This window comes from Nannobrachium achirus, assembly GCF_963921795.1.
Source record: "Nannobrachium achirus genome assembly, chromosome: 1".
NCBI classification, from domain to species: Eukaryota; Metazoa; Chordata; class Actinopteri; order Myctophiformes; family Myctophidae; genus Nannobrachium; species Nannobrachium achirus.
In genome coordinates this window covers 36,598,048-36,620,020 of record NC_137810.1, presented here as the reverse complement: position 1 = coordinate 36,620,020, position 21,973 = coordinate 36,598,048, and the positions used below count along the sequence as shown (strand labels likewise).

Here is a 21,973-nt window from a genome sequence, read left to right as displayed (position 1 = left end):
TATGCTATGTTTGTGTAGGTTACTACTGCATATCGTTTATTGTCTCCTTAACCTTATGTATTATTTCTATATTTTCAGATACCATTCATCATTGTGTATGTTTGTGTCCGCCAACTACCTCCTTTATAAAAACCACATAAAACACCAAGTGTCATCATTGATTACTGCTCTTTGACTGGAGCCCTGTGGTGCGCATAACCTCAACTCCAGAATATACAGTCCTCCATTTCCAAAGCTATAATATTTCACACTCTGTCTTTCTTTAACCATTAAAATACCTATGCAGAACTGTGTTCGAATATTAATTAGTTGCACCCCGTCGCTACAATGAAAATAGTGCAGTTCAAGTATAAACATAGTATACCTCAAGTATAAGAAAAGTGCAATTCAATGTTTTGAGTATGTAAATGGTATACTTCAAGCATGAAAATAGTCTAGTTCAAGTATAAACGTAGTATACGTAAAGTATAAAAAACGTGCAATTCAAGTACACTGAAAGGTAAAGAGTAGTGTACATTAAGTTCATGCATAGTATGTTCTGAGTATATAAATGGTATACTTCAAGTAATAAAATAGTGCATTTCAAGTATGAAAGTAGTATACCTCACGTATAAGAAAATTGCAATTCAAGCCCACAGCAAGTGTACATTAGGTTCACGCATAGTATGTTTTGAGTATATAACTGGTATACTTTGAGTATGAAAATAGTGCAGTTCAAGTATGACCATAGTATACCTCAAGTATGAGAAAAGTGCAATTAAAGTGCACTGCAGGTAAAAGAGTAGTGAACATTAAGTTCACGCACAGTATGTGTTGAGTATATAAATGGTATACTTCGAGTATACAAATAGTGCAGTTCAAATATACACGTAGTATATGTCAAGTATAAGCTAAGTGCAATTCAAGTACAATGCAAGTAAAAGAGTAGTGTCCATTAAGTTCACGCCTAGTATGTTTTGAGTATATAACTGGTATACTTCAAGTATAAGAAACGTTCAATTCAAGTACACTGCAGGTAAAATAGTAGTGTACATTAGGTTCACGCATAGTATGTTTTGAGTATATAAATGGTATACTTCAAGTTTAAAAGTAGTGCAGTTCAAGTATGACCATAGTATACCTCAAGTATAAGAATAGTGCAATTCAAGTAAAAGAGTAGTGTCCATGAAGTTCACGCATAGTATGTTTTGAGTATATAACTGGTATGGTTCAAGTTCAAAAGTAGTGCAGTTCAAGTATGACCATAGTATACCTCAAGTAAAAGAAGAGTGCAATTCAAGCGCACTGCAGGTAAAAGAGTAGTGTACATTAAGTTCACGCACAGTTTGTTTTGAGTATATAAATGGTACGATTCAAGTTTAAAAGTAGTGCAGTTCAAGTATGACCATAGTATACTTCAAGTATAAGAAAAGAGCAATTAAAGTGCACTGCAGGTAAAAGAGTAGTGAACATTAAGTTCATGCACAGTATGTGTTGAGTATATAAATGGTATACCTCGAGTATGGAAATAGTGCAGTTCAAATATAAACACAGTTTACGTCAAGTATAAGACAAGTGCACAGCAAGTAAAAGAGTAGTGTACATTAAGTTCACGCATAGTATGTTTTGAGTATATAAATGGTATACCTCGAGTATGAAAATAGTGCAGTTCAAATATAAACGTAGTATACGTCAAATATAAAACAAGTGCAGTTCAAGTAAAAGAGTAGTTTTAATTAAGTACACGCATAGTATGTGTTGAGTATATAAATGGTATACTTCAAGTTTTAAAGTAGTGCAGTTCAAGTATGACCATAGTATACCTCAAGTAAAAGAAGAGTGCAATTCAAGTGCACTGCAGGTAAAAGAGTAGTGTACATTAAGTTCACGCACAGTGTGTTTTGAGTATATAAATGGTACGATTCAAGTTAAAAGTAGTGCAGTTCAAGTATGACCATAGTATACCTCAAGTATAAGAAAAGAGCAGTTAAAGTGCACTGCAGGTAAAAGAGTAGTGAACATTAAGTTCACGCACAGTATGTGTTGAGTATATAAATGGTATACCTCGAGTATGGAAATAGTGCAGTTCAAATATAAACGTAGTATACGTCAAATATAAAACAAGTGCAGTTCAAGTAAAAGAGTAGTGTCAGTTAAGTACACGCATAGTATGTGTTAAGTATATAAATGGTATACTTCAAGTTTTAAAGTAGTGCAGTTCAAGTATGACCATAGTATACCTCAAGTAAAAGAAGAGTGCAATTCAAGTGCACTGCAGGTAAAAGAGTAGTGTACATTAAGTTCACGCACAGTATGTTTTGAGTATATAAATGGTATGATTCAAGTTTAAAAGTAGTGCAGTTCAAGTATGACCATAGTATACCTCAAGTATAAGAAAAGAGCAATTAAAGTGTACTGCAGGTAAAAGAGTAGTGAACATTAAGTTCACGTACAGTATGTGTTGAGTATATAAATGGTATACTTCGAGTATAGAAATAGTGCAGTTCAAATATACACATAGTATATGTCAAGTATAAGCTAAGTGCAATTCAAGTACAATGCAAGTAAAAGAGTAGTGTCCATTAAGTTCACGCCTAGTATGTTTTGAGTATATAACTGGAATACTTCAAGTATAAGAAACGTTCAATTCAAGTACACTGCAGGTAAAATAGTAGTGTACATTAAGTTCACGCATAGTAGGTTTTGAGTATATAAATGGTATACTTCAAGTTTAAAAGTAGTGCAGTTCAAGTATGACCATAGTATACCTCAAGTATAAGAATAGTGCAATTCAAGTAAAAGAGTGGTGTCCATGAAGTTCACGCATAGTATGTTTTGAGTATATAACTGGTATGGTTCAAGTTCAAAAGTAGTGCAGTTCAAGTATGATCATAGTATACCTCAAGTAAAAGAAGAGTGCAATTCAAGTGCACTGCAAGTAAAAGAGTAGTGTACATTAAAATCACGCATAGTATGTTTTGAGTATATAAATGGCATACCTCGAGTATGAAAATAGTGCAGTTCAAATGTAAACGTAGTTTACGTCAAGTATAAGACAAGTGCACTGCAAGTAAAAGAGTAGTGTAAGTTAAGTTCACGCATAGTATGTTTTGAGTATATAACTGGTATGGTTCAAGTTTAAAAGTAGTGCAGTTCAAGTATGACCATAGTATACCTCAAGTAAATGAAAAGTGCAATTCAAGTGCACTGCAAGTAACAGAGTAGTGTACACTAAGTTCACGCATAGTATGTTTTGAGTATATAAATGGTGTACTTCAAGTTTAAAAGTAGTGCAGTTCAATTATGACCATAGTATACCTCAAGTAAAAGAAAAGTGCCATTCAAGTATGACCAAAGTCTTCCTCAAGTAAATGAAAAGTGCAATTCAAGTGCACTGCAAGTAAAAGAGTAGTGTACATCAAGTATGTTTTGAGTATATAAATGGTATACTTCAAGTTTAAAATGAATGCAATTCAAATATAAACGTAGTATACGTCAAGTATAAGAATAGTGCAATTCAAGTAAAAGAGTAGTGTCCATTAAGTCCACGCATAGTATGTTTTGAGTATATAACCGTTATACTTCAAGTATGAAATAGTACTGTTCAAATGTAAACGTAGTACAATTCAAGTACACTGCAGGTAAAAGAGTAGTGTACATTAAGTTCATGCATAGTATGTTCCGACTATATAAATGATATACTTCAAGTATGAAAAAAGTGCTGTTCAAATATAAACGTAGTATACCTTATGTATAAGAAAAGTGCAATTCAAGTACACTAGAGGTAAAAGAGTAGTGCACATTAAGTTCATGCATAGTATAGTTTGAGTATATAAATGGTATACTTCAAGGTTACAAGTAGTGCAGTTCATATGACCTTAGTATACCTCAAGTACAATAAAAGTGCTATTCAAGTACACTGCAGGTAAAAGAGTAGTGTACATTAAGTTCACGCATAGTATGTTTTACGTATATAAATGGTATACTTCAAATTTAAATGTAGTGCAGTTCAGGTATGACCATAGTATACCTCTTGTATAAGAGAAGTGCAATTCAAGTAAATAAGTAGTGTACTTAAGTATACATCTGAGTATATGAATGGTTTATTTTAAGTAAGGGAATAGCACAATTCTAGTGTATGAATACAATAATTTAAGTATACTCATATATACTTCATGTATACTTTAAGTAAACTTAGAGTTTACTCGAGTATACTCAAAAGTGGGCCAATTCAGATTACTTTTAGTACGGTAGGTATACTGTAAGTATACTAACTAGTACACTAACTAGTACATTTGTTAGTATACTACTTGTACATAAATATCAGTATACTTGTACTTAAAGTATACTTAAGAAATATACTCAAAGTTGACTTAAGTATACTTAGAAAAGTAAACTTGAAGTTTACTACTTTTTGGTAAGGGATTATTTGAAGGAATGGGGGGCTTGTTTCTGTACCATTAAACTGTTTTAACATATTTTACTGGACAGAGCAGCATAGTGAATAATATGCACTGCAGAGGAACTGTAATAATACAAAGCTGTAAGAGTGTGGTCGAAATACACGGTTCTACTTGGAATCCTTTTTGCCCCAATTTATCGTTGCCAATTCTCCCTGTGTATAGCCCCCCGTCTCTGCCAACCCTCCCGCCTGGCTTGATGGAGACAACCTTGTATCTTCCAGCGCACATGGAGTCACAAGCCGCTTAATTATTTTCACGTGAGAGTGAGGAGTTTCACTGGGAGGGCGTAACGCTGCTCTATGCACAGCTGCCATACTGGAAAGAAATTGGGCCCCTTCCTTACTTCCTTCACAGGTATTACCAATGATTCTAATGAAGGCTCTGTTCCATGTAGTGTAGCACTGTGGTTCTCAAACGTTTTGATTTCAAGGACCACCATAACTCTGAGAGCGTACAAATGGAACCAAATGGACCCGTACGGGTCCATTTGGATCCATTCATACACTCTCAGAGTTACAGACCCATAAGGGGCCATTTGGTACCCCCTGAAGGACACTTTGGGACTGGTGTGAGTTTCCAGTGAGCCAACGTGCACAACATCAGCACCCTGACTCTGTTTGACCAGAATGGAACAGAGCCTTCATATGTATCATTAAGAAGGAAGTAGAGAAGAGGCCCAATTTATTTCCAATAAGGCTGCTGCGCATATAGAGTCTATTCCTCCCAGTTCCACCTCCTGAGTTCCCCAGACACCCTGCTGAACAGCCTGTAGGAGTCACTAGTGCAGTGACAGAGATTGCCTTCCCCTGCTCCCCACCCGTAAATATGGCCAACAGAGTTCATTTAGAGCGCCCGTCCAAGCTGGAGGCACCGTGGAGGAATTTAACCCCAGTCTCCACAGGAGCCTTACCCCTGTGCCCCCCGGACACATGGCAGAGTCTAGGTCTAGAGCTGGAGTCTTGAACGTTTTTTATCTCCGAGATGGAGATAAAGCAGGATCCCGCACTCCATAATTGTATAAAAGTGTGTTGCGATTTAACGTTTCAATAGATTTCATAACTGTAGCTTCCTAAACTAGTTTAACAGCTCTGTCATTGTGTAGCGTTGAGCAGGATTCATGTTAATGTGTAATTTCAGACAGTTAACCACTTGAGCCCTAAAGACTCACTCTTCCCCTCAGAATAGGGATTCTAAAAGGAGTTTGTATCATAAAGATCTAGCAACTCTGAGGACCCCCCTAGGGGTCCCAGACCCCCTCTTGAAGACCGACCTAGAAGATTATAGTTACAGTACCTACAGGTACAGTACTATGCCATATAATGCTTTAAATGTCTGGCATCAATCATTGTGTAAGAGCGAGTGTCACTTCTTTCTTACAACAGTTTTCTCATTTTGAAATGGCAGCTCTTCCCTTGTGTCTTTCAGATATTGATGAATGTAAAGAAGGACAGGTGTGTGGGCCTTTCTCCCAGTGCCATAATACAAAGGGATCTTTCTATTGCACCTGCCAACGAGATTATGTCCTCAATTCAGGCGCCAAGTACTTTCATCCCGACACCGGTGCTAGGTGTAAAGGTGGGTGCACACATGCATGCATAAAATTACGCACACAAATGCACAAAACACATACTGCAAGATACACACACACACACACGCATATGGACACATAATGACCAACAGTGTACACACACACACACACACACACACACACACACACACACACACACACACACACACACACACACACACACACACACACACACACACACACACACACACACACACACACACACACACACACACACACACACACACACACACAGTTTATTTTAAGTCTATGGCCCTATTTAGAGTCATACTTTTAGTCATGACTCATAAGACGTTACACAATATAAGGCCCCATTTCTCTTTCCCTCCTTCTGTGTCCAGCACCCACACATGCATCTGTACAGTAGGTGCTTACTACTTAAATCACTGTTATTCACTCACTCATACTCATACTTTCTGTCTGTCTTGTCCTGTTGTATGTTATGTAGCAGCCTGCATGTCCAAGACAAATTTCCTTCGGGACCAAATAAATTAATCTTGAATCTTGAATCTCATACGCACGCATGCACGCTCACGCTCAGGTGCAGGTGGCTGAAAGGTTTGCCCCATGGGCCATGACGCAATGTGTCAGGTAACCGGTGCAATCCTAAATCTATGACAGATATGGTTATCAGTGCAATCCAGAAATGACAGCAGTGACAGCATTGCAATGTCCTTAGCAAATCTAGTTGCTAAACATGAAAGAATCCATTCTTATTAATTGTTTTTGTTTTCATTGTTCCCAGAGCATCCCAAGAAAAACTGCCATGACAGCCCCAGATGTGTCACACAGACCGTCAACAAAACCCTTGAATATGTGAGAACCTCTATTTTGTTACAGCAGTTGTTCACCAGCGTGGAGTCCAGGGACCCCCAGGAGTCCTAGAGGGACTTCCAGTGGGTCCCCAGCAAAATGTTGAACAATAAAATGTCCCTATTCAGATCTGTTGTCTCCCCACCTATTTTACAGTTAGTAAGTATAGACTGCTGTAGAATTGTGTACTACATCTAATCAAAACTATCAAAACTATAACAAATCTCTTATCTCTTCACAAAATACTTTCAAACAGTATCAATTTGGGAGTCATTCACATGAAAATGTTTGAGATCCACTGTATTTGAGGCAGCACACCATGGTAGAACAAAACAAAAGAAAATATACATTCTGACACTGCCCTCTATTGGCAGGAATTATGTTGTGCCTTAACACTGAACAGAATCCCACAAAAAGATGTACTGTACTATAATGTACTACAAAGCAGATGGAAACTATAAAGAAGTTCAATTCCATTTTAGTAATGCTGGCTTTTTTTTTTCTTTTCTTGGATGCATCAACATCTGTAGAGTTTTATTCCAGCATGCGCCTATATGCCGATACGCATCTTCCTCTTTGGGGAGGTCTGCATGTCTGTTGAATTATTCAGATTTAATTCATTCTTAGGTTTGACCCCTGGGCAAAAGTAGCCTTTTGCCAAGCCATCGTTGTTAAAAAGAAGAAAAAAAAAACATACTCTTGCAGTTCATGACCTGCTCGGCTTAATGAGGTTTGAACAAAAACAACTTGGGAGTTGTGGTCGAAAAATGTAGATGCTGATTAAAAACAAAAACTGCCTGTCTTTGATTTGAAGATGCGCACCATCACAGAGCCACAGAGTCTGCTGCAGGAGATTGCCAACCAGACATCCGGCGAGCTGACCTCGGTGGAGGTGATCTCATACGTGGAGGCCTTGTCTCTGTCCACATCCCTGCTGAGGTCGGGGGGGAAGGATCTCGGCGCCAAACCATTCATCCTCAACTCGACCCTGACTGTAATCTTTTTTTGTTTACTGTTCTTGGTCACATGCAGCCACGTTTTGGAATGCTTCCTCGCCCGTGATTACACTTTGATTTGAGGTTTAGGATTACCATGCATCAAATTTGATTACACATTGAGAGGTTTCAGCCTAGCTCTCCGATTGGTCAAAGATGTGTTCTGAAGAAGTGCTGATCATTTCCATAACGCTAGTTGTTCTATTCATTTGCTATGCACATCATTTTAGACAGTGGACTGTGGAGTACATTTAAGTATGAGTCAATGAGTTAACTTTGAGGCACTTTAACTTCTTTACATTTTTTGAAAGGATTTCAAAGAATATACTGTATATTCTTCCGCCACTGATTGTAATAACTAGGGAGCTATTTATGGATATTCATGGCTATTTTCATTTGAAGACTACACATGCATACACTAGCTAAATAACTAATACCCTTGTGGTTATTCACTGCTAACCACGATGCAATCGACTGAGAATTGTCTTTGGATAGGGGCTCCCTATCAATATAACACAATGATGAAACGCTATATATTATAATATCACACACACACACACACACACACACACACACACACACACACACACACACACACACACACACACACACACACACACACACACACACATTTATTATAATCAAATTATTGGCTTAGGAATGCGATAAAAACAAAAGTCTCCATGGGGTGAGTAATGGTTAGAAAAAAAAGTCATTTTGGGGCTAGTGAACTACTCCTTTAAACTCAAACTTTTCCGAAAGAGAACATTTTATATCTTCTCGCTTTCAAACAGAAACTTGTGAACGCTGTGAACAACTTGGTGGAGAAGGATGAGCTGGTGGCCTGGAACAGGATGAAAGCGGAGCAACGGGAACACACCATCACCAAGCTCCTGCACACAGTGGAGGAGAGTGCCCTGGTTCTGGCCGGCATCTACAAAACTCCCACCGAGCTGCAGATCAAAGCCAGCCAAATGGGTGAGTTTGTCACTCGTGCGGACCGTTCTCACAGCCGTTCGGGTGATATTAAATTTCTATTTCTGATGTTGCCCCTCTCCGATTGTGGCGATGTATGTGCGTTTTGGATGATTATCATTTTTCATATCCTGTCATCGCATCGCCAACCGCCCCCCCCCCATCCACATTCTCATCCCCACCCACAGAACTGAAGCTCTTCACCTTTGATGTTCGTCAGACGAAGCCTACGCTGTCCGTCTCCATGGGAGGAGATCAAATAAGTATAACTCCCAAGTCTACAACGGAGGAAGCTGGAAATGGTAATAATTAAAAAATAGCTGGGTGGCTAGACAGACAGACAGGCAGACAGACAGACAGACAGACAGACAGACAGACAGACAGACAGACAGACAGACAAAAATGGATAGACAAAGACACAATATTATGTAACAGATAGATCTGCAGATACTGTGAATAGATAGTCATAATTAATAGATAGGTAGATGTACAGTATAGTATAGTATAGTATAGAGTAGATGGATAGATACTGCTGATGGACAGATAGGATACAGTAGAATAGATGCGGCTCAGTTACTCTAAGGTCTCACAATGTCTGACAAATAAAAAGTTTGATAAAAAAACAAAAAAAGTGACATCCCCCGTGCCATATTTCCTCCCCCTGTCCGTCAGAGAGCGTGTCGGTGGTGTTTGTGAGATATGACAGCATCGGTGACATCCTGACTCCAGGCACTGACCCAGGTGTGAGTGACTACGCGCGCTCTGCTGCGACAGGGGAAATCACTGTCAACTCCCAGGTCATTGCAGCAGCCATCAAACCCACTGACGTGTACCAGCTTGACCACATTACCTTCACTCTGAGACACAATGAGGTGAGGTTTTTATACATAGCACTCAGAGCTGACTACATCGATTTTTCATCCCCTTAGTTACGCACCCCCTGTACAGCGATGTACATAAGTTACTGCAAGAGTCCACTTTTTGCCGCATGCGCGCTTGCTGAGCTAACACTGTGGTTTTGCTTCAACCCCATGAGAAATTGTACTGGGTAGGAATGAAATCAAGTTTTGCTCTCTTTTTCAGCTGTCATCAATTAGAAGGGCCGATGGTGTCTTGTCTAGTCCGTTGAGACACATTAGAGTTTTCTCTTACAATGCACTTATTTGCGCCTACTGTGTAACAATCAAGTCTGCAGTAACTTTCATAGAACTTTTGCAATTGCTCCCTCTGTACATTAACATTTTGTGTGCCCTAAAAGAAAAGGAGCGCACCTCTTCTCTTCTTCACTGCTTTAGCCCAATCCTAATATAATGTGTGCTGTATGATGTAATTTGAAAAACATTTTATCTTGTACGGCTCATAAAATCCTACCAAGTTTGGAACTCCATGAAAACTCTGTCACGTATCCTGTTGACAGCTATTTGTGTCAATCCGGAGCCATCACTGCTCACTCTTTAGTCTGGAGAAACAACTTTGTTATTCCTTACAGGGATCCTGCAATAACTTTGGCATCTGCAGTTCCCAGACAAGTAAAAGTTGAACGAAAGGGGAACATGTTGCACTAAGAAAGTTAAAATACTGGTCTTTTAATTATAGATCATAATAGATACAGTAATACAGTAATGAAGTGTACTGTATGAGTAAAATGAAAATCTATTCCTTATCAGACCCCTGGGAGTCTTAGCTTTGCAGGGGTATTGTTGCTAATTGAATAACTTATTAAATGTTCTCCATTGTTAAGCTGAGTCATCATGGCTGATCTAATGGGCCAAAGCTGGACCAGTAATCACTTAATTACGCAGGTGGTCGGGCTGAGCAGGAAGTTACACACAACTTCTGTAATTAAATTATTCAAATAGCACTATATCCCAAAAGAAAGAATGCACACACGCACGCACGCATGCACACACACGCACACACGCACACGCACATACACACACGGTGCTGAACATAATGTATAGTCCATAAGAGAATTTATAAATTGTTTACAAACGGCAGGGCTCCTGTATCATAGAAGACATTTCTATGGTGCATTAAATGCGCTTTGGGTGACCTGCAGTGTGCGAACTGTACATTCTTTATCTTTAGTCCAAGTAACTGCAGCAAGGGCCATGTCTACTGCACAAAGATCTCAACTAAACAAAGCAGGCAGTGATGTAAGGTCCAACAGCTTTAATAATATTTAGCACTGTTACGATTACAAAACTAATGAAGGCTTTTTTCCATTCATTACCTATCCCTACAAAGGCTATAGACGCCACGGCTGACATGACAACCTGTGCCTTCTGGAAGTATGACCCCAGCAGCCTCCAGGGTCACTGGGCCACTCAAGGCTGTGAGCGAGTTCAGGCCAACAGCACGGCTACCACATGCTCCTGCAGTCACCTCACACACTTTGTCATTCTAATGTCCTCGGGACGGGTCAACGTAAGTGGCCATGTTTTAGAAATAGTATGGTTGCTCTGTTTTCACCGAGGCTATAATAGTAGTAGGTGGTTGCCTATCATCTTGATTTGTCCTGTTTGTTTATTTGTTTTTATTTGTTTAGAAAGGTTGGCTGTTTAATGCATAATTTATACTTAGTTGAGCACCCGGTACGCAACTAAGAATAAATCAGGCTTTAGAAGCCCCTTGAGCTTGCACAAATAGTTGGTTTCTTGCCTATCTTTCTAGTTTTGTTTTTTCGTCTTATTCGTTTTTTATCACTTTGTTTGCATTGTGTAAATAAACTGAGTTAGAACCAAGAAAACTACCAAAGTCATAAAAAGTCACAATGCTTCTAAACCACGTCATAACTTTGCGATGCCACGCATTCTTAGCTTGTAGAACTGCTATGATCGAAAGGTCTCGAAAACGTACAAAAACGTGCACATTGGGACATATCGAGTGCTTTCACATTTGGAAGCCTACTTTATATTCTGACGCCAATTCTTATGTACTTTTACTCAAGTCATATTTTGAAAGCAGGCCTTTTGTTTCAAACAGAGTAATTTTTCTATATATATATTTCTACTTTTCAGTTCAGTAAAAAAAAAAGATATATCTGAGTGAGTATTTCTTCCTCCACTGCTTGTGCTCTCAGTTTGTGGCAGACACCGACGCCCTGACAAAGATAACCCAGCTGGGGATGATCATTTCCCTCATCTGCCTGTCTATGTGCATCTTCACCTTCTGGTTCTTCAGTGAGATCCAGAGCACCAGGACCACCATCCACAAGAACCTCTGCTGCAGCCTCTTCATGGCCGAGTTCATCTTCCTGGTCGGGATAAACTGGAACACCCATAAAGTAAGTTCAGCCGAGCGTTTCGAGAACACAGGTTGTGACTGTGGGGGAAGACTGTGGGGGAAGTGTGATCATACGGTATGTGTGTGTGTGTGTGTGTGTGTGTGTGTGTGTGTGTGTGTGTGTGTGTGTGTGTGTGTGTGTGTGTGTGTGTGTGTGTGTGTGTGTGTGTGTGTGTGTGTGTGTGTGTGTGTGCATGCTGCACTGTGCCATCTCCTCTGCATTTGATTACTTATGCGGTCAGTCATCCTTGCCTTGTTGTAATATTTCAATTCATAGTGGTCGGGCAGTCTCCTGGCAGCATGGCGAGATAATTAAAGACCTTTTTCCCCCCATCTCTCTCTCTCTAGAGCTCTCTCTCAAGACTATGATATCATTTCAAACCGGCGTACAGTAATTGCAAAATGCACATCCATCCAACACATCAACATAGATTACATAAATTAACAAACAGATGTAGGTTTACATAAACTGTAAAGGGTAATTATTCTGACATAGGCCTGGCCTGAACGCAAATCTGCGTCATCTGAGATTTGAACCACTTTAACCATTATTTTATGCTTTAACTATAAAAAATAGCAGATATACAAGCTCACAGCGCAAGCTTGTAGATCTGCTATTTTTGAACTTTAAATATCTTTAACCAGATTCTATGAATGTCTTCTAAATCCTTCTTCTAAATCAATGGTTCTCAAACTTTTTCCATGTCAAGGAACCCCCAAATTACATGTATTTGGCCACGGATCCCCCCCCCCCCCCCCCCCATCTCAAAATATGTTGTTCCATGTTCGCTTTTAAAAAGATTTCTCTTTCTCTCTCTCTCTCTGTCTTTTCAGCTTTTCTGCTCAATAGTTGCTGGGCTGCTCCATTATTTCTTCCTTGCGGCCTTTGCGTGGATGTGCATCGAGGGGATCCATCTGTACTTGATAGTGGTCGGTGTCATCTATAATAAAGGCTTCCTGCATCGTAACTTTTACATCTTCGGCTATGGAAGCCCGGCAGTGGTGGTGGCCATCTCAGCGACACTAGGCTACAAGTATTATGGTACCAATAAAGTGTAGGTACAAAATATTTTTGAGTTATTAAAGATGTTCCGTCGAGTTGTTCTATCAGCGGTTATTTCTCTGAACCTTAATGTATCTGGATCCATTCCAGGTAAAATGGTGTAAAAATCTAACCCAGCATACAGTATTTTAAGTCAAGGTGGAAATCCAATACCTACGATATCTTCAAACCTTTAAACTTTGTGTTGCCCCATCCTCTGTCAATCAATGTGTGATTTTATTTTATTTTGTATTGCAGATGTTGGCTGAGCACAGAAAACAACTTCATATGGAGTTTCATTGGGCCTGCATGTTTGATCATTCTGGTAAGATCAGAACCTTTGGTAGATCACTAAAACATTTATAGAATACATAAAGAATGGTTTGCTTCAAAGAGAATGAGTCATTTGAATTTGTGCGTCATGATTTGTTTTGGTTCATCCTTCTCAGGTTAATCTATTGGCTTTTGCAGTCATTATTTACAAAGTTTTCCGTCATACTGCTGTGAAGAAACCAGAGATCAGCCACTATGAAAACATCAGGTAGGCCTGAGTGTTTGCTGTATGAAAGAAGACCATAATGTGTCCAGAACAATGTGTTGTCGTAATATTATAAGGGCATTATTTTAACTGCTTGCATTAATTATCATATTTCTTTGCTGCTTCACAAAGGACCATTTAGCATCTATGCATATTATATTGAAGCCAAGGTAGAGTACAGCAGGTCAAAGGCATATCTGAAGAATTACGTTTATTATCTGCTAGATTATTATGGCATCATCTTGGTAGCATGCGCACACTATCAAATTAGTCGTTTGTTGCTTTAGAACAGTGGTTCTCAAAATGGATTCCAGAGACTCTGTGTCTCTGTGGGTTCCTTTGGGGGGGAGGGGGGTCTAAATTGATCCATACAAGTCTGTAACTCTGACAGAGTACGCTGTCAGAGGGGAAGACCTTGAAATGTGAAAGTTTGAGAAACACTGCTTTAGAAGAAAGACAACTTTCGTCATGCAACCCAAAGTGTTTTGAAGTCAGAATAATGAGCTGTAGCGCGTGACCACCAGGTCATGTGCCCGCGGAGCCCTGGCCCTGCTGTTTGTGCTGGGAGCCACCTGGACGTTTGGCGTGCTGCACATCCTCCACGAGAGCACCCTCACCGCCTATCTGTTCACCATCACCAACGCCTTCCAGGGAATGTTCATCTTCATCTTCCTCTGCGTCTTGTCCAGAAAGGTAAACAAACCTACTCTCTCTCAGTGGTGGAAAAAGTACTTTTTTTATTGTTTTACTTAAGTAAGAGTATCAATACCGCATAGTAGAAATACTATGTTACAGTCCGGGATTCAACATTTACTCGAGAAAAAGTACAAAAGTATTGGTATCACAATGTACTTAAAGTAATAAAAGTAGAAAGTACTCATTGTATAGAACGTCCCATTCCAAGTTTTCAAATGTATAAAAAATATTTTTAAAGTAGCAGATCTACAAGTAGATCTACATGTACCGGTATGTTTTGTAATAATGATCAATTTACAAAGTAACTAGTAACTAACGTTTTAAAATAAATGTAGTGGATTAAAAGTACAATATTTGGATCCGAGATGTAGTGGACTAAAAGTAAAAGTATTGGAAATTGGAAATCAAGTAAAGTACAAATACCTCAAAAAGTACAGTACTTAAGTAAATGTACTTAGTTACATTCCACCACTGGTCATGATTACTTTGTTTTAGTTTTTTCTGACATTTACCTGAACTAGTAGGGATGCAACTATATTGATTTTGTAAGATTAGAAATGCATTATACACATGGAATTTACTTACTCATTATGCCAATTCTCCCCATATACAGTACTGTGTGTGGGGTCTGGACTCTACTTGTAGACTGTGCCATAAGTAGGGCCACTATGAAAGAGCAACTATTTGTAAGCTGTATATGTATCACAGCTTACAAATAGTTTGAATGTTGTTAAATCTTGTATAAAGAAGCTATAAAGATCGGCGTTATCTCACACCATCATAATATACTGTTTGTTATATTGCATAGATACTTTAGCATATACTGTAGCAAATAGAAAAATGATGTATACAGATTTCATGTTTGCCAACTTACGGTATATTCTATCAGACTCACCCAGACTCTCACACAGTCACAGTCAGTGCCAACACCAAGGCCGTGCATACAATGTAGTGTACGGCATAGAGATTTTGGGCGGAGGGAAAGAAAAGAAAAGGCCACTTTGCGAGTGGCACGGGCACACACTACAGCATGTTCATAACATGGCACCACTTTAAATTCTACTGAAACTCATGCCATGAAGAAAGAGGTTTCCATAGATGTTTTTAATGCTATACATTTAAAATGTAGGCTACATTTACAGGACAATATGATTACAAGTACAATACACCATTGGTTCTCTGGTTTACTGGGGTCCCCAGTAAAAGTATTTAATGTAGCATTACAATCATTTTAACCACTGTATCCATTTCTATGTCGGCTATTCAAATATATATATTTTTTATATATTTTTAAATCTTCTCTTCTGGGGGTCCCCGGCACAAAACATTTTCAGATGGGGGTCCGCGGCCAACTATATATCAATTTGGCGGTACTTGACAAAATTAATTAAAAATAAATAAAACCTTTGAGAACCACTGCAATACACTATACAACTAGCAACTTTCTCAACTCATGAGTTCATGATTATTTTATTTATTACACCAGACAGCTGCTTATTCAGCACTTATGGAGCACTTTTCTCATTTTAAGTAATTTCCATTTTTAAATATCCGAAATTGTCCCTTATCTGTGGCCCTACCTTTAAGGGGAAACATACTGTACTATTAATAATCCTAGAATTCCATTCTTCTAATCATTGTTGAGCAGGGCAGCGACAGTTTGGGGAAAAAGGCTGATTGCCGTTTTGAGAGAGGGTCGCTTCTGTGCATAAATTGGAATTGGAAAAACTCTGCGTTTATCTTTCTTCTCCCATGTGTCTTTCCAGATTCAAGAGGAGTATTACAGGCTTTTCAAAAATGTGCCGTGTTGTTTTGAATGCCTAAGATGAACTGAAGCAATCAAAGCCCCTTCACCCTCCACTGCACAATAGTCAACAGCTTTGCAATAATCTTTATCTCCTAAATCTCAATCATACAGCTGAAGAGATGAAAAAAAAAAAGTACAGATTTCTAATGAGCAATTTTATGTAGCACTGGTCATACTAAATATTATTTTTGTTGTCAAATGCTGTCTTTCTATACACAATTTTATCAAAATGTAATGTTTAACTATTTATCCATTGCTTTGTGATTCAAGACATTTTCAAAATACAAAATTAATTATTATCTAACTTTGGGAAAGAAGGTCTTGTATATTTTTGGGTTGTAAAATTACCTTGCAAGTATTTGCATTGCATTTCAGTTTTTTCATCCAGCCCATTTCATTGCTACTTGTTGATTCTTTGTTTGTGAAATGTAATTGTAAATTATTAAAATAAATGTGGAAAAATCCTTTGCCATTTTTTTTTCTTTTTATGGTGCATTTTTCAGCTTCCTTCAACAAGGACCACAACAGTCATTCACCATATGAAATACATGAGCTCATTTGGGATCACAAACCGTTACAAGGCAAACAGCCCCATCTACTGGACAAAGAGAGGAACACCTGGCTAATTGGTAGCTTGATCCCAGTAAGAGAGACATTGGATTTAAGCACTAGGATTTAATTAAAACAAATTAATTAAAATAAATGTCTCTAGAATCATAATTATTATATTCACTAATATTAGTCAATAATCTCCATTGCAACTGCAGCTGCAATTTACTATAACAATTTAGGCATTTAGGAGACTCTCTTACCCAAAGCCACTTGATCAATAGCTGGCAAGATCAAACTAAGCCAGTTATGTTCTCACGCTGTACCTGGCTACCTGCACCCATGCCTTCATCAATTATTTTATTAGCAATAATTATCAGTTATATTTGATATGTATTCATCAAGAAATGGACACAAAATAACGGAGTTTTTATAATCAACTGTATAAATTGATTAGTCTGATTAACTATTTAAGAACTATTTTATACTTTATAAATGTTCTGTATTTTTTTTATTGTTTGAAGATTCAATATGTTTTTATAATCGAATCGAATCGATTCGTCTGTACAACCACACAATAGTCTCAGGGTAAGCTGGTGGCCACATCCAGCACATCAAGGATTCACAGGACAATATCCTATCAGGCAAAAAAATAAAATAAAAAATAAAATAATAATAATGGTAAAATAAAATGCTATAAGAAATAGTAACTACAAATTAACTAATTGTATTACATTAAGACCTCTGTCCAGATAGAAAACTAAACATTATGTCAAGTCAATATACATATAAATACAATTTAAACATACAAAATAAAGTAATCCCTTCGCCTAATAAAACATCTATCCATAAAACTTAAATAATGTCTAAATTCCTTGTGTCAAAAAAATGTAAAACATTGACACACCAGTGAAGCTTGAAAGTGCAAGAATAGAACACCCTATTGTTTGGTTGATGCTGAAACTAAAAATAAGCGTAGAGGAAAATTGAGTAAAATGAGGCCTAGAAATGAAAGATGTATGAATGTCGAGAGAGAGCGAGAGACCGGACTCATAAGTACAATCACACGAGGGACTGGTGCCTCGCGCAATCAGTAAGTAACCCAGAAAGACAGTAAGCAGTAAGAATAGGCACTCATACACGGCTGATTGCTTCCTGATGTCATCACCCTTCTGCCCCCATGTTTCAAAAATTGCCGTCTCCTTCTCTCTGGCCCTCTGGGTTCTTTATCTTTAGTGGGCACTGGAGGCTGAGAAAAAGAATCTATGCAGAGAGGGGACAATTCACCTCACCTTTTGACTGTGTCGTGGCCCGGAAGCGGAGCTTAGCAGCACCGCCAGGGGACACGGGCACAGCTTTCTAGCACATTACGTTCCTTCACTCCACCTGTGAGTGAGCCTCGCTTTGGGAAACCATCGGCACGGGTAGGGGCGTCACAAGGGGGGGGGGGTGGGAATGAGTTACTAGGGCCCATGGTGGAGGGGCCTTAATTATTTACTTTAGCTATTGGAAAAACAGCACATATATACAAGCTCACAGCACGGCACCGAGTGCTGCACTGCGAGCTTGTAGATCTAAAATTTTGCTTCTGGGGGGTCCCTGGAACTACATTTTTTGAGATGGGGGTCCGTGGCCTTCACATGAAAAAGTTTGAGCACCACTGACATAGAAACATAGGTTTTTCAAAAGACTTGCACAAATGTTCACGATAAAAAAAAAGAAATAGCAGATCTATACGCTCTGCCATGAGCTTGTATATCTTCTATTTTTCAATAGTTAAAGCACAAAATAATGAGCCCAGTCTAAATGGGTTAAGCCCCCTCCCCCTATGAAGAACATTCATGGGGGGCCCGCAGGGGATCCTTGTACCCAGGGCCCAGAATTTGGTGCGACACCCCTGGGCACGGGGAGCGGCCCACCGCATGCAACGGTCCATTAAACCGTGAAGAAGCTGTTTACTCGGTTTTGTAACTAATTAAAAGGTTTTCGACACAACTCTCTTGCTTTATCTGTAGTGATTGAAGTCAATCAAGCTTTATAACCCTGAGGGTTTATTCCAGGAAGATCTCATTTCGTTTCATTTGCCTAGAACCTGAGAAAAACTAAGCAGAACGTCAATAAATATATGTACTTAGTTAGATTTTCTAATCAAACATGTGCTAGCATGCTCTTTTAAAAATGCCATAAATTTCTACATAAATCTCTGTAGGCCTAATCATGTACTGTATCTGTAAGTAAGTCGTTGTTGCTGAGGGCAGAAACCACGTAACTCCATATTTCAAAGTAATGTCCAACTATATTATAATTCGTCATATGACAGTGTCATGCAAAAGTAGCCATAATAGCCAATCTACAAACTAGCAATGTGTCATGTTGTGAGCTTATAGATCTGCCCTTTTCCCTCTTTTGAAACATAAGTTTTGAAAATCCTTTAATACGGGGCCCAAGAGAGGGATGCAAGGTTAAAAGTGGTTAGATCGGTCTGTGGAATTTATAAATATTTATCAAACGAAACTTATTAACAACCGCTTGTACCATTGGAACACAAGTTATTTTTTTTATTTTGTGAAAAGTAACTGTTTTGGACAGTGACATAATGCAATATAATTTATATTTGAGCATTTTGTTTTCACCATATCCAGCACATGTCACTGATGTCGTACCGACAATGTCACTGGTCAGTATGGCCTTGACCGGGATACTTTCCTACATACCTTTGTCCCCATTGTGTTTACTTTGTCTAAGCCAAAGCTGTCTTATGCCCGCAAGGGCTCATGCAGCTCAATTTCCCCATTGATAACAAATCACCCCTGTCAGGTAGAAACCTTGCATCTCCATATTTAAACTTTTCCCCACTTATTCACACAACTGTTACCCACAAAAGTAACAGAAATAGCTGATGATCTGCAAGCTCATAATGTGTCGCGTTTGTGACAAATTGAGCATGTAGATCTGGTGTTTTTGAATCATTTTGCAAGTCAAAGTGAAAGTGGTTAAAGGAGTAGTTCACCCCCAAAATGACCTTTTTTCTATTGATTACTCATGCCATGGAGACTTGAGTTCAATAATATTTCTTTGTTTTAGTCTCATTCCTAAGACAATGATTTGATTACAATAAATGTACCCCCATTGATCCGGAATCATTGGGGCTACATTTACCACAATCACCTTTTTGTCAGTAGGAATGTGAAAAATACAAAAGAATATTATTGAATTCAAGTCTCCATGGCATGAGTAATCAATAGAGAAAAAGTCATTTTGGGGGTGAACTACTCCTTTAAGTGTGTCTGTGGCTATTGTAAATATTGCACTAATGAAAAGTATAAGAACTTTTGGATCCATTTGGGTCCCGAAAAGAAACGCTTTTGGACATACAATGTTTCCACACCGGTTGCAATGGTGGTACTGTATATAAAAGGAGCCTTTTGAATTACAGGCCCCCACTCCTGGATTTTACCATGCGGGGGTTTCTACTGTGTTGCCTTGTGGCCCTGGCTAGTAGGTTTTTACTGCTGATTTACTGCATGAAGAGATGTTTCTATATGCCGTTTTGGTGTATATTAATTATGTAAAATAGCAAAGATTTAAAAGGATTAGATTATAAAATCCCAAAGTTTTCACCTCCCTTCTGGATTTTATCATTATACATTATACCTTATTCGTACTGTTAGTAATTGCAGTTTTAGATGATCATTTATGGGTAGCGGGTTTATGAGGGTTCAAGAAAACTAATTATAATCTGTAATCTCAGGACTAAATTGTTGCTTTTTAGTGCACTATTTTACTCTGACCATTACTCCCTCGCAAATAACCTTTAACATTACATTATAACATTATAAATTGTAAATTTAATTTATTTTCTCTCTTTCCTTTTGGACAATTTGAAGCATGTGAGAGCATTCGTTATGGTGAGTTTGCTTTCATCAAAATAATTCACTGACCTGAACCACAGTAAGTCACTGCAGTGTGCTTGCTTCATTTGTACTTAGAAGATAATGCTTTTGTGTCTGTACTTCTACCTATATATAGGTAATATAATAATATACAAAGAAAAGCATATTTTTAATGGTATACTAATAGTGGTCAAGCCATCTAAAAGAGGGTCTGTAAGTCCGTCTGTGAGTCTGTCTGGGGTTAATCTCACAACTAATATGATAGGGTATAACACTGTGATAACATTGTTATCACAATGTTACTGTATATAGGGGGCAATGATTTTTAAATAATTTGCTTTTATGATGAAAATAATTGGTGGTTGAATTGTTCTGAAATGGAAGTCATAGCATTGACATGATAAATGACTGATGTCATAGACTGATGTCCGACTTCCACATGGAAGCACTTTGCTTGAGTATTTCCATTTTTCAATGATGAATTAATACTTAAAGTTAGTAATGTACTGTTTTTACTCTACTACAATTATTTGACACCCTATTTTATACTTTGGCTATCTGAAAATAGCCTATCTACAAGCTCACAAAAAAGTGACGCGACTTGTGAGCATATAGATCAGCTATTTTTGCCAATACTTTTGCTCAAGTCAAATTTTGAATAAAGGCTTTTTACTTGTTAAATCTGAGTACATCGTCCTCTGCATGGAAGCCACGCTATTTTTTTTTTTTTTTGTATATATATTTTTTATTGCAAACCAGATTTGCAATACAATCTTGTGGAAAACATTTATATCTGTTATGAAATCAACTGATAAATAATGATTTAGTATACTGTGTGAACGCATTTCAGACCGAGTCTTAAACCATCAGAAAATCTACAAGTACAAATATGAGGGAGTGGTGAATATTGGACGAGGCATGCCAAACCTTGCAGAGTCAGGAGTGAGATTGATGTGTAATGTCAAGATCACTGGCGTCTCTGGCTCTTCACAAACCTTCATACTTCAGGTAGGAGCTTCCCTATCATTCATCATACTAACGTAATAGCTTTCAAAGTAACAAAGTTAACATTTCAAAGTCAGTGTTAGAAAATTAAGCTGTCCCTGGGGGATATAGATTTAAATTGTTGGTCTGGGGATTTGGTTTAGTACCTTCTAGTCCACATCTCTAACTACTGCACCAACTTTCATGTTTGAGGGAGGTTCCTCACTACGTTTCATACTGTACTAAAGCAATAGCATTCAAAATAATGAAGCTAACTTTTCAAATTCCTAATAAAGATTTTGCCAGTACAAGGCGAATACTGAATACTTTTGTAATCTATTCATTGATTTTACATGGGGCACATAC

At 38.3% G+C, this 21,973-nt stretch overlaps 2 protein-coding genes across 2 annotated transcripts in view; both read left to right on the top strand.

Moving 5' to 3' along the window:
• Positions 1-13,157, top strand: part of adgrl4 (adhesion G protein-coupled receptor L4) — a gene marked incomplete at both ends in the record, with an annotated part of 90,855 nt that extends 77,698 nt beyond the window's left edge. The window contains 9 exons of the mRNA XM_080728589.1: positions 5,868-6,017; positions 6,776-6,846; positions 7,658-7,837; positions 8,633-8,816; positions 9,002-9,115; positions 9,486-9,685; positions 11,061-11,240; positions 11,896-12,174; positions 12,933-13,157. Of these exons, the coding sequence (XP_080584715.1) occupies positions 5,868-6,017; positions 6,776-6,846; positions 7,658-7,837; positions 8,633-8,816; positions 9,002-9,115; positions 9,486-9,685; positions 11,061-11,240; positions 11,896-12,174; positions 12,933-13,157 (1,583 nt within the window). The remainder of the gene's footprint in view (positions 1-5,867; positions 6,018-6,775; positions 6,847-7,657; positions 7,838-8,632; positions 8,817-9,001; positions 9,116-9,485; positions 9,686-11,060; positions 11,241-11,895; positions 12,175-12,932) is intronic.
• Positions 13,158-13,412: 255 nt separating this feature from the next.
• vtg3 (vitellogenin 3, phosvitinless) overlaps positions 13,413-21,973 on the top strand; it is a 30,393-nt gene continuing 21,832 nt past the window's right edge. The window contains exons 1-4 of the mRNA XM_080728571.1: positions 13,413-13,465; positions 13,590-13,681; positions 20,618-20,638; positions 21,474-21,631. Of these exons, the coding sequence (XP_080584697.1) occupies positions 13,669-13,681; positions 20,618-20,638; positions 21,474-21,631 (192 nt within the window). The 5' untranslated portion in view covers positions 13,413-13,465; positions 13,590-13,668. The remainder of the gene's footprint in view (positions 13,466-13,589; positions 13,682-20,617; positions 20,639-21,473; positions 21,632-21,973) is intronic.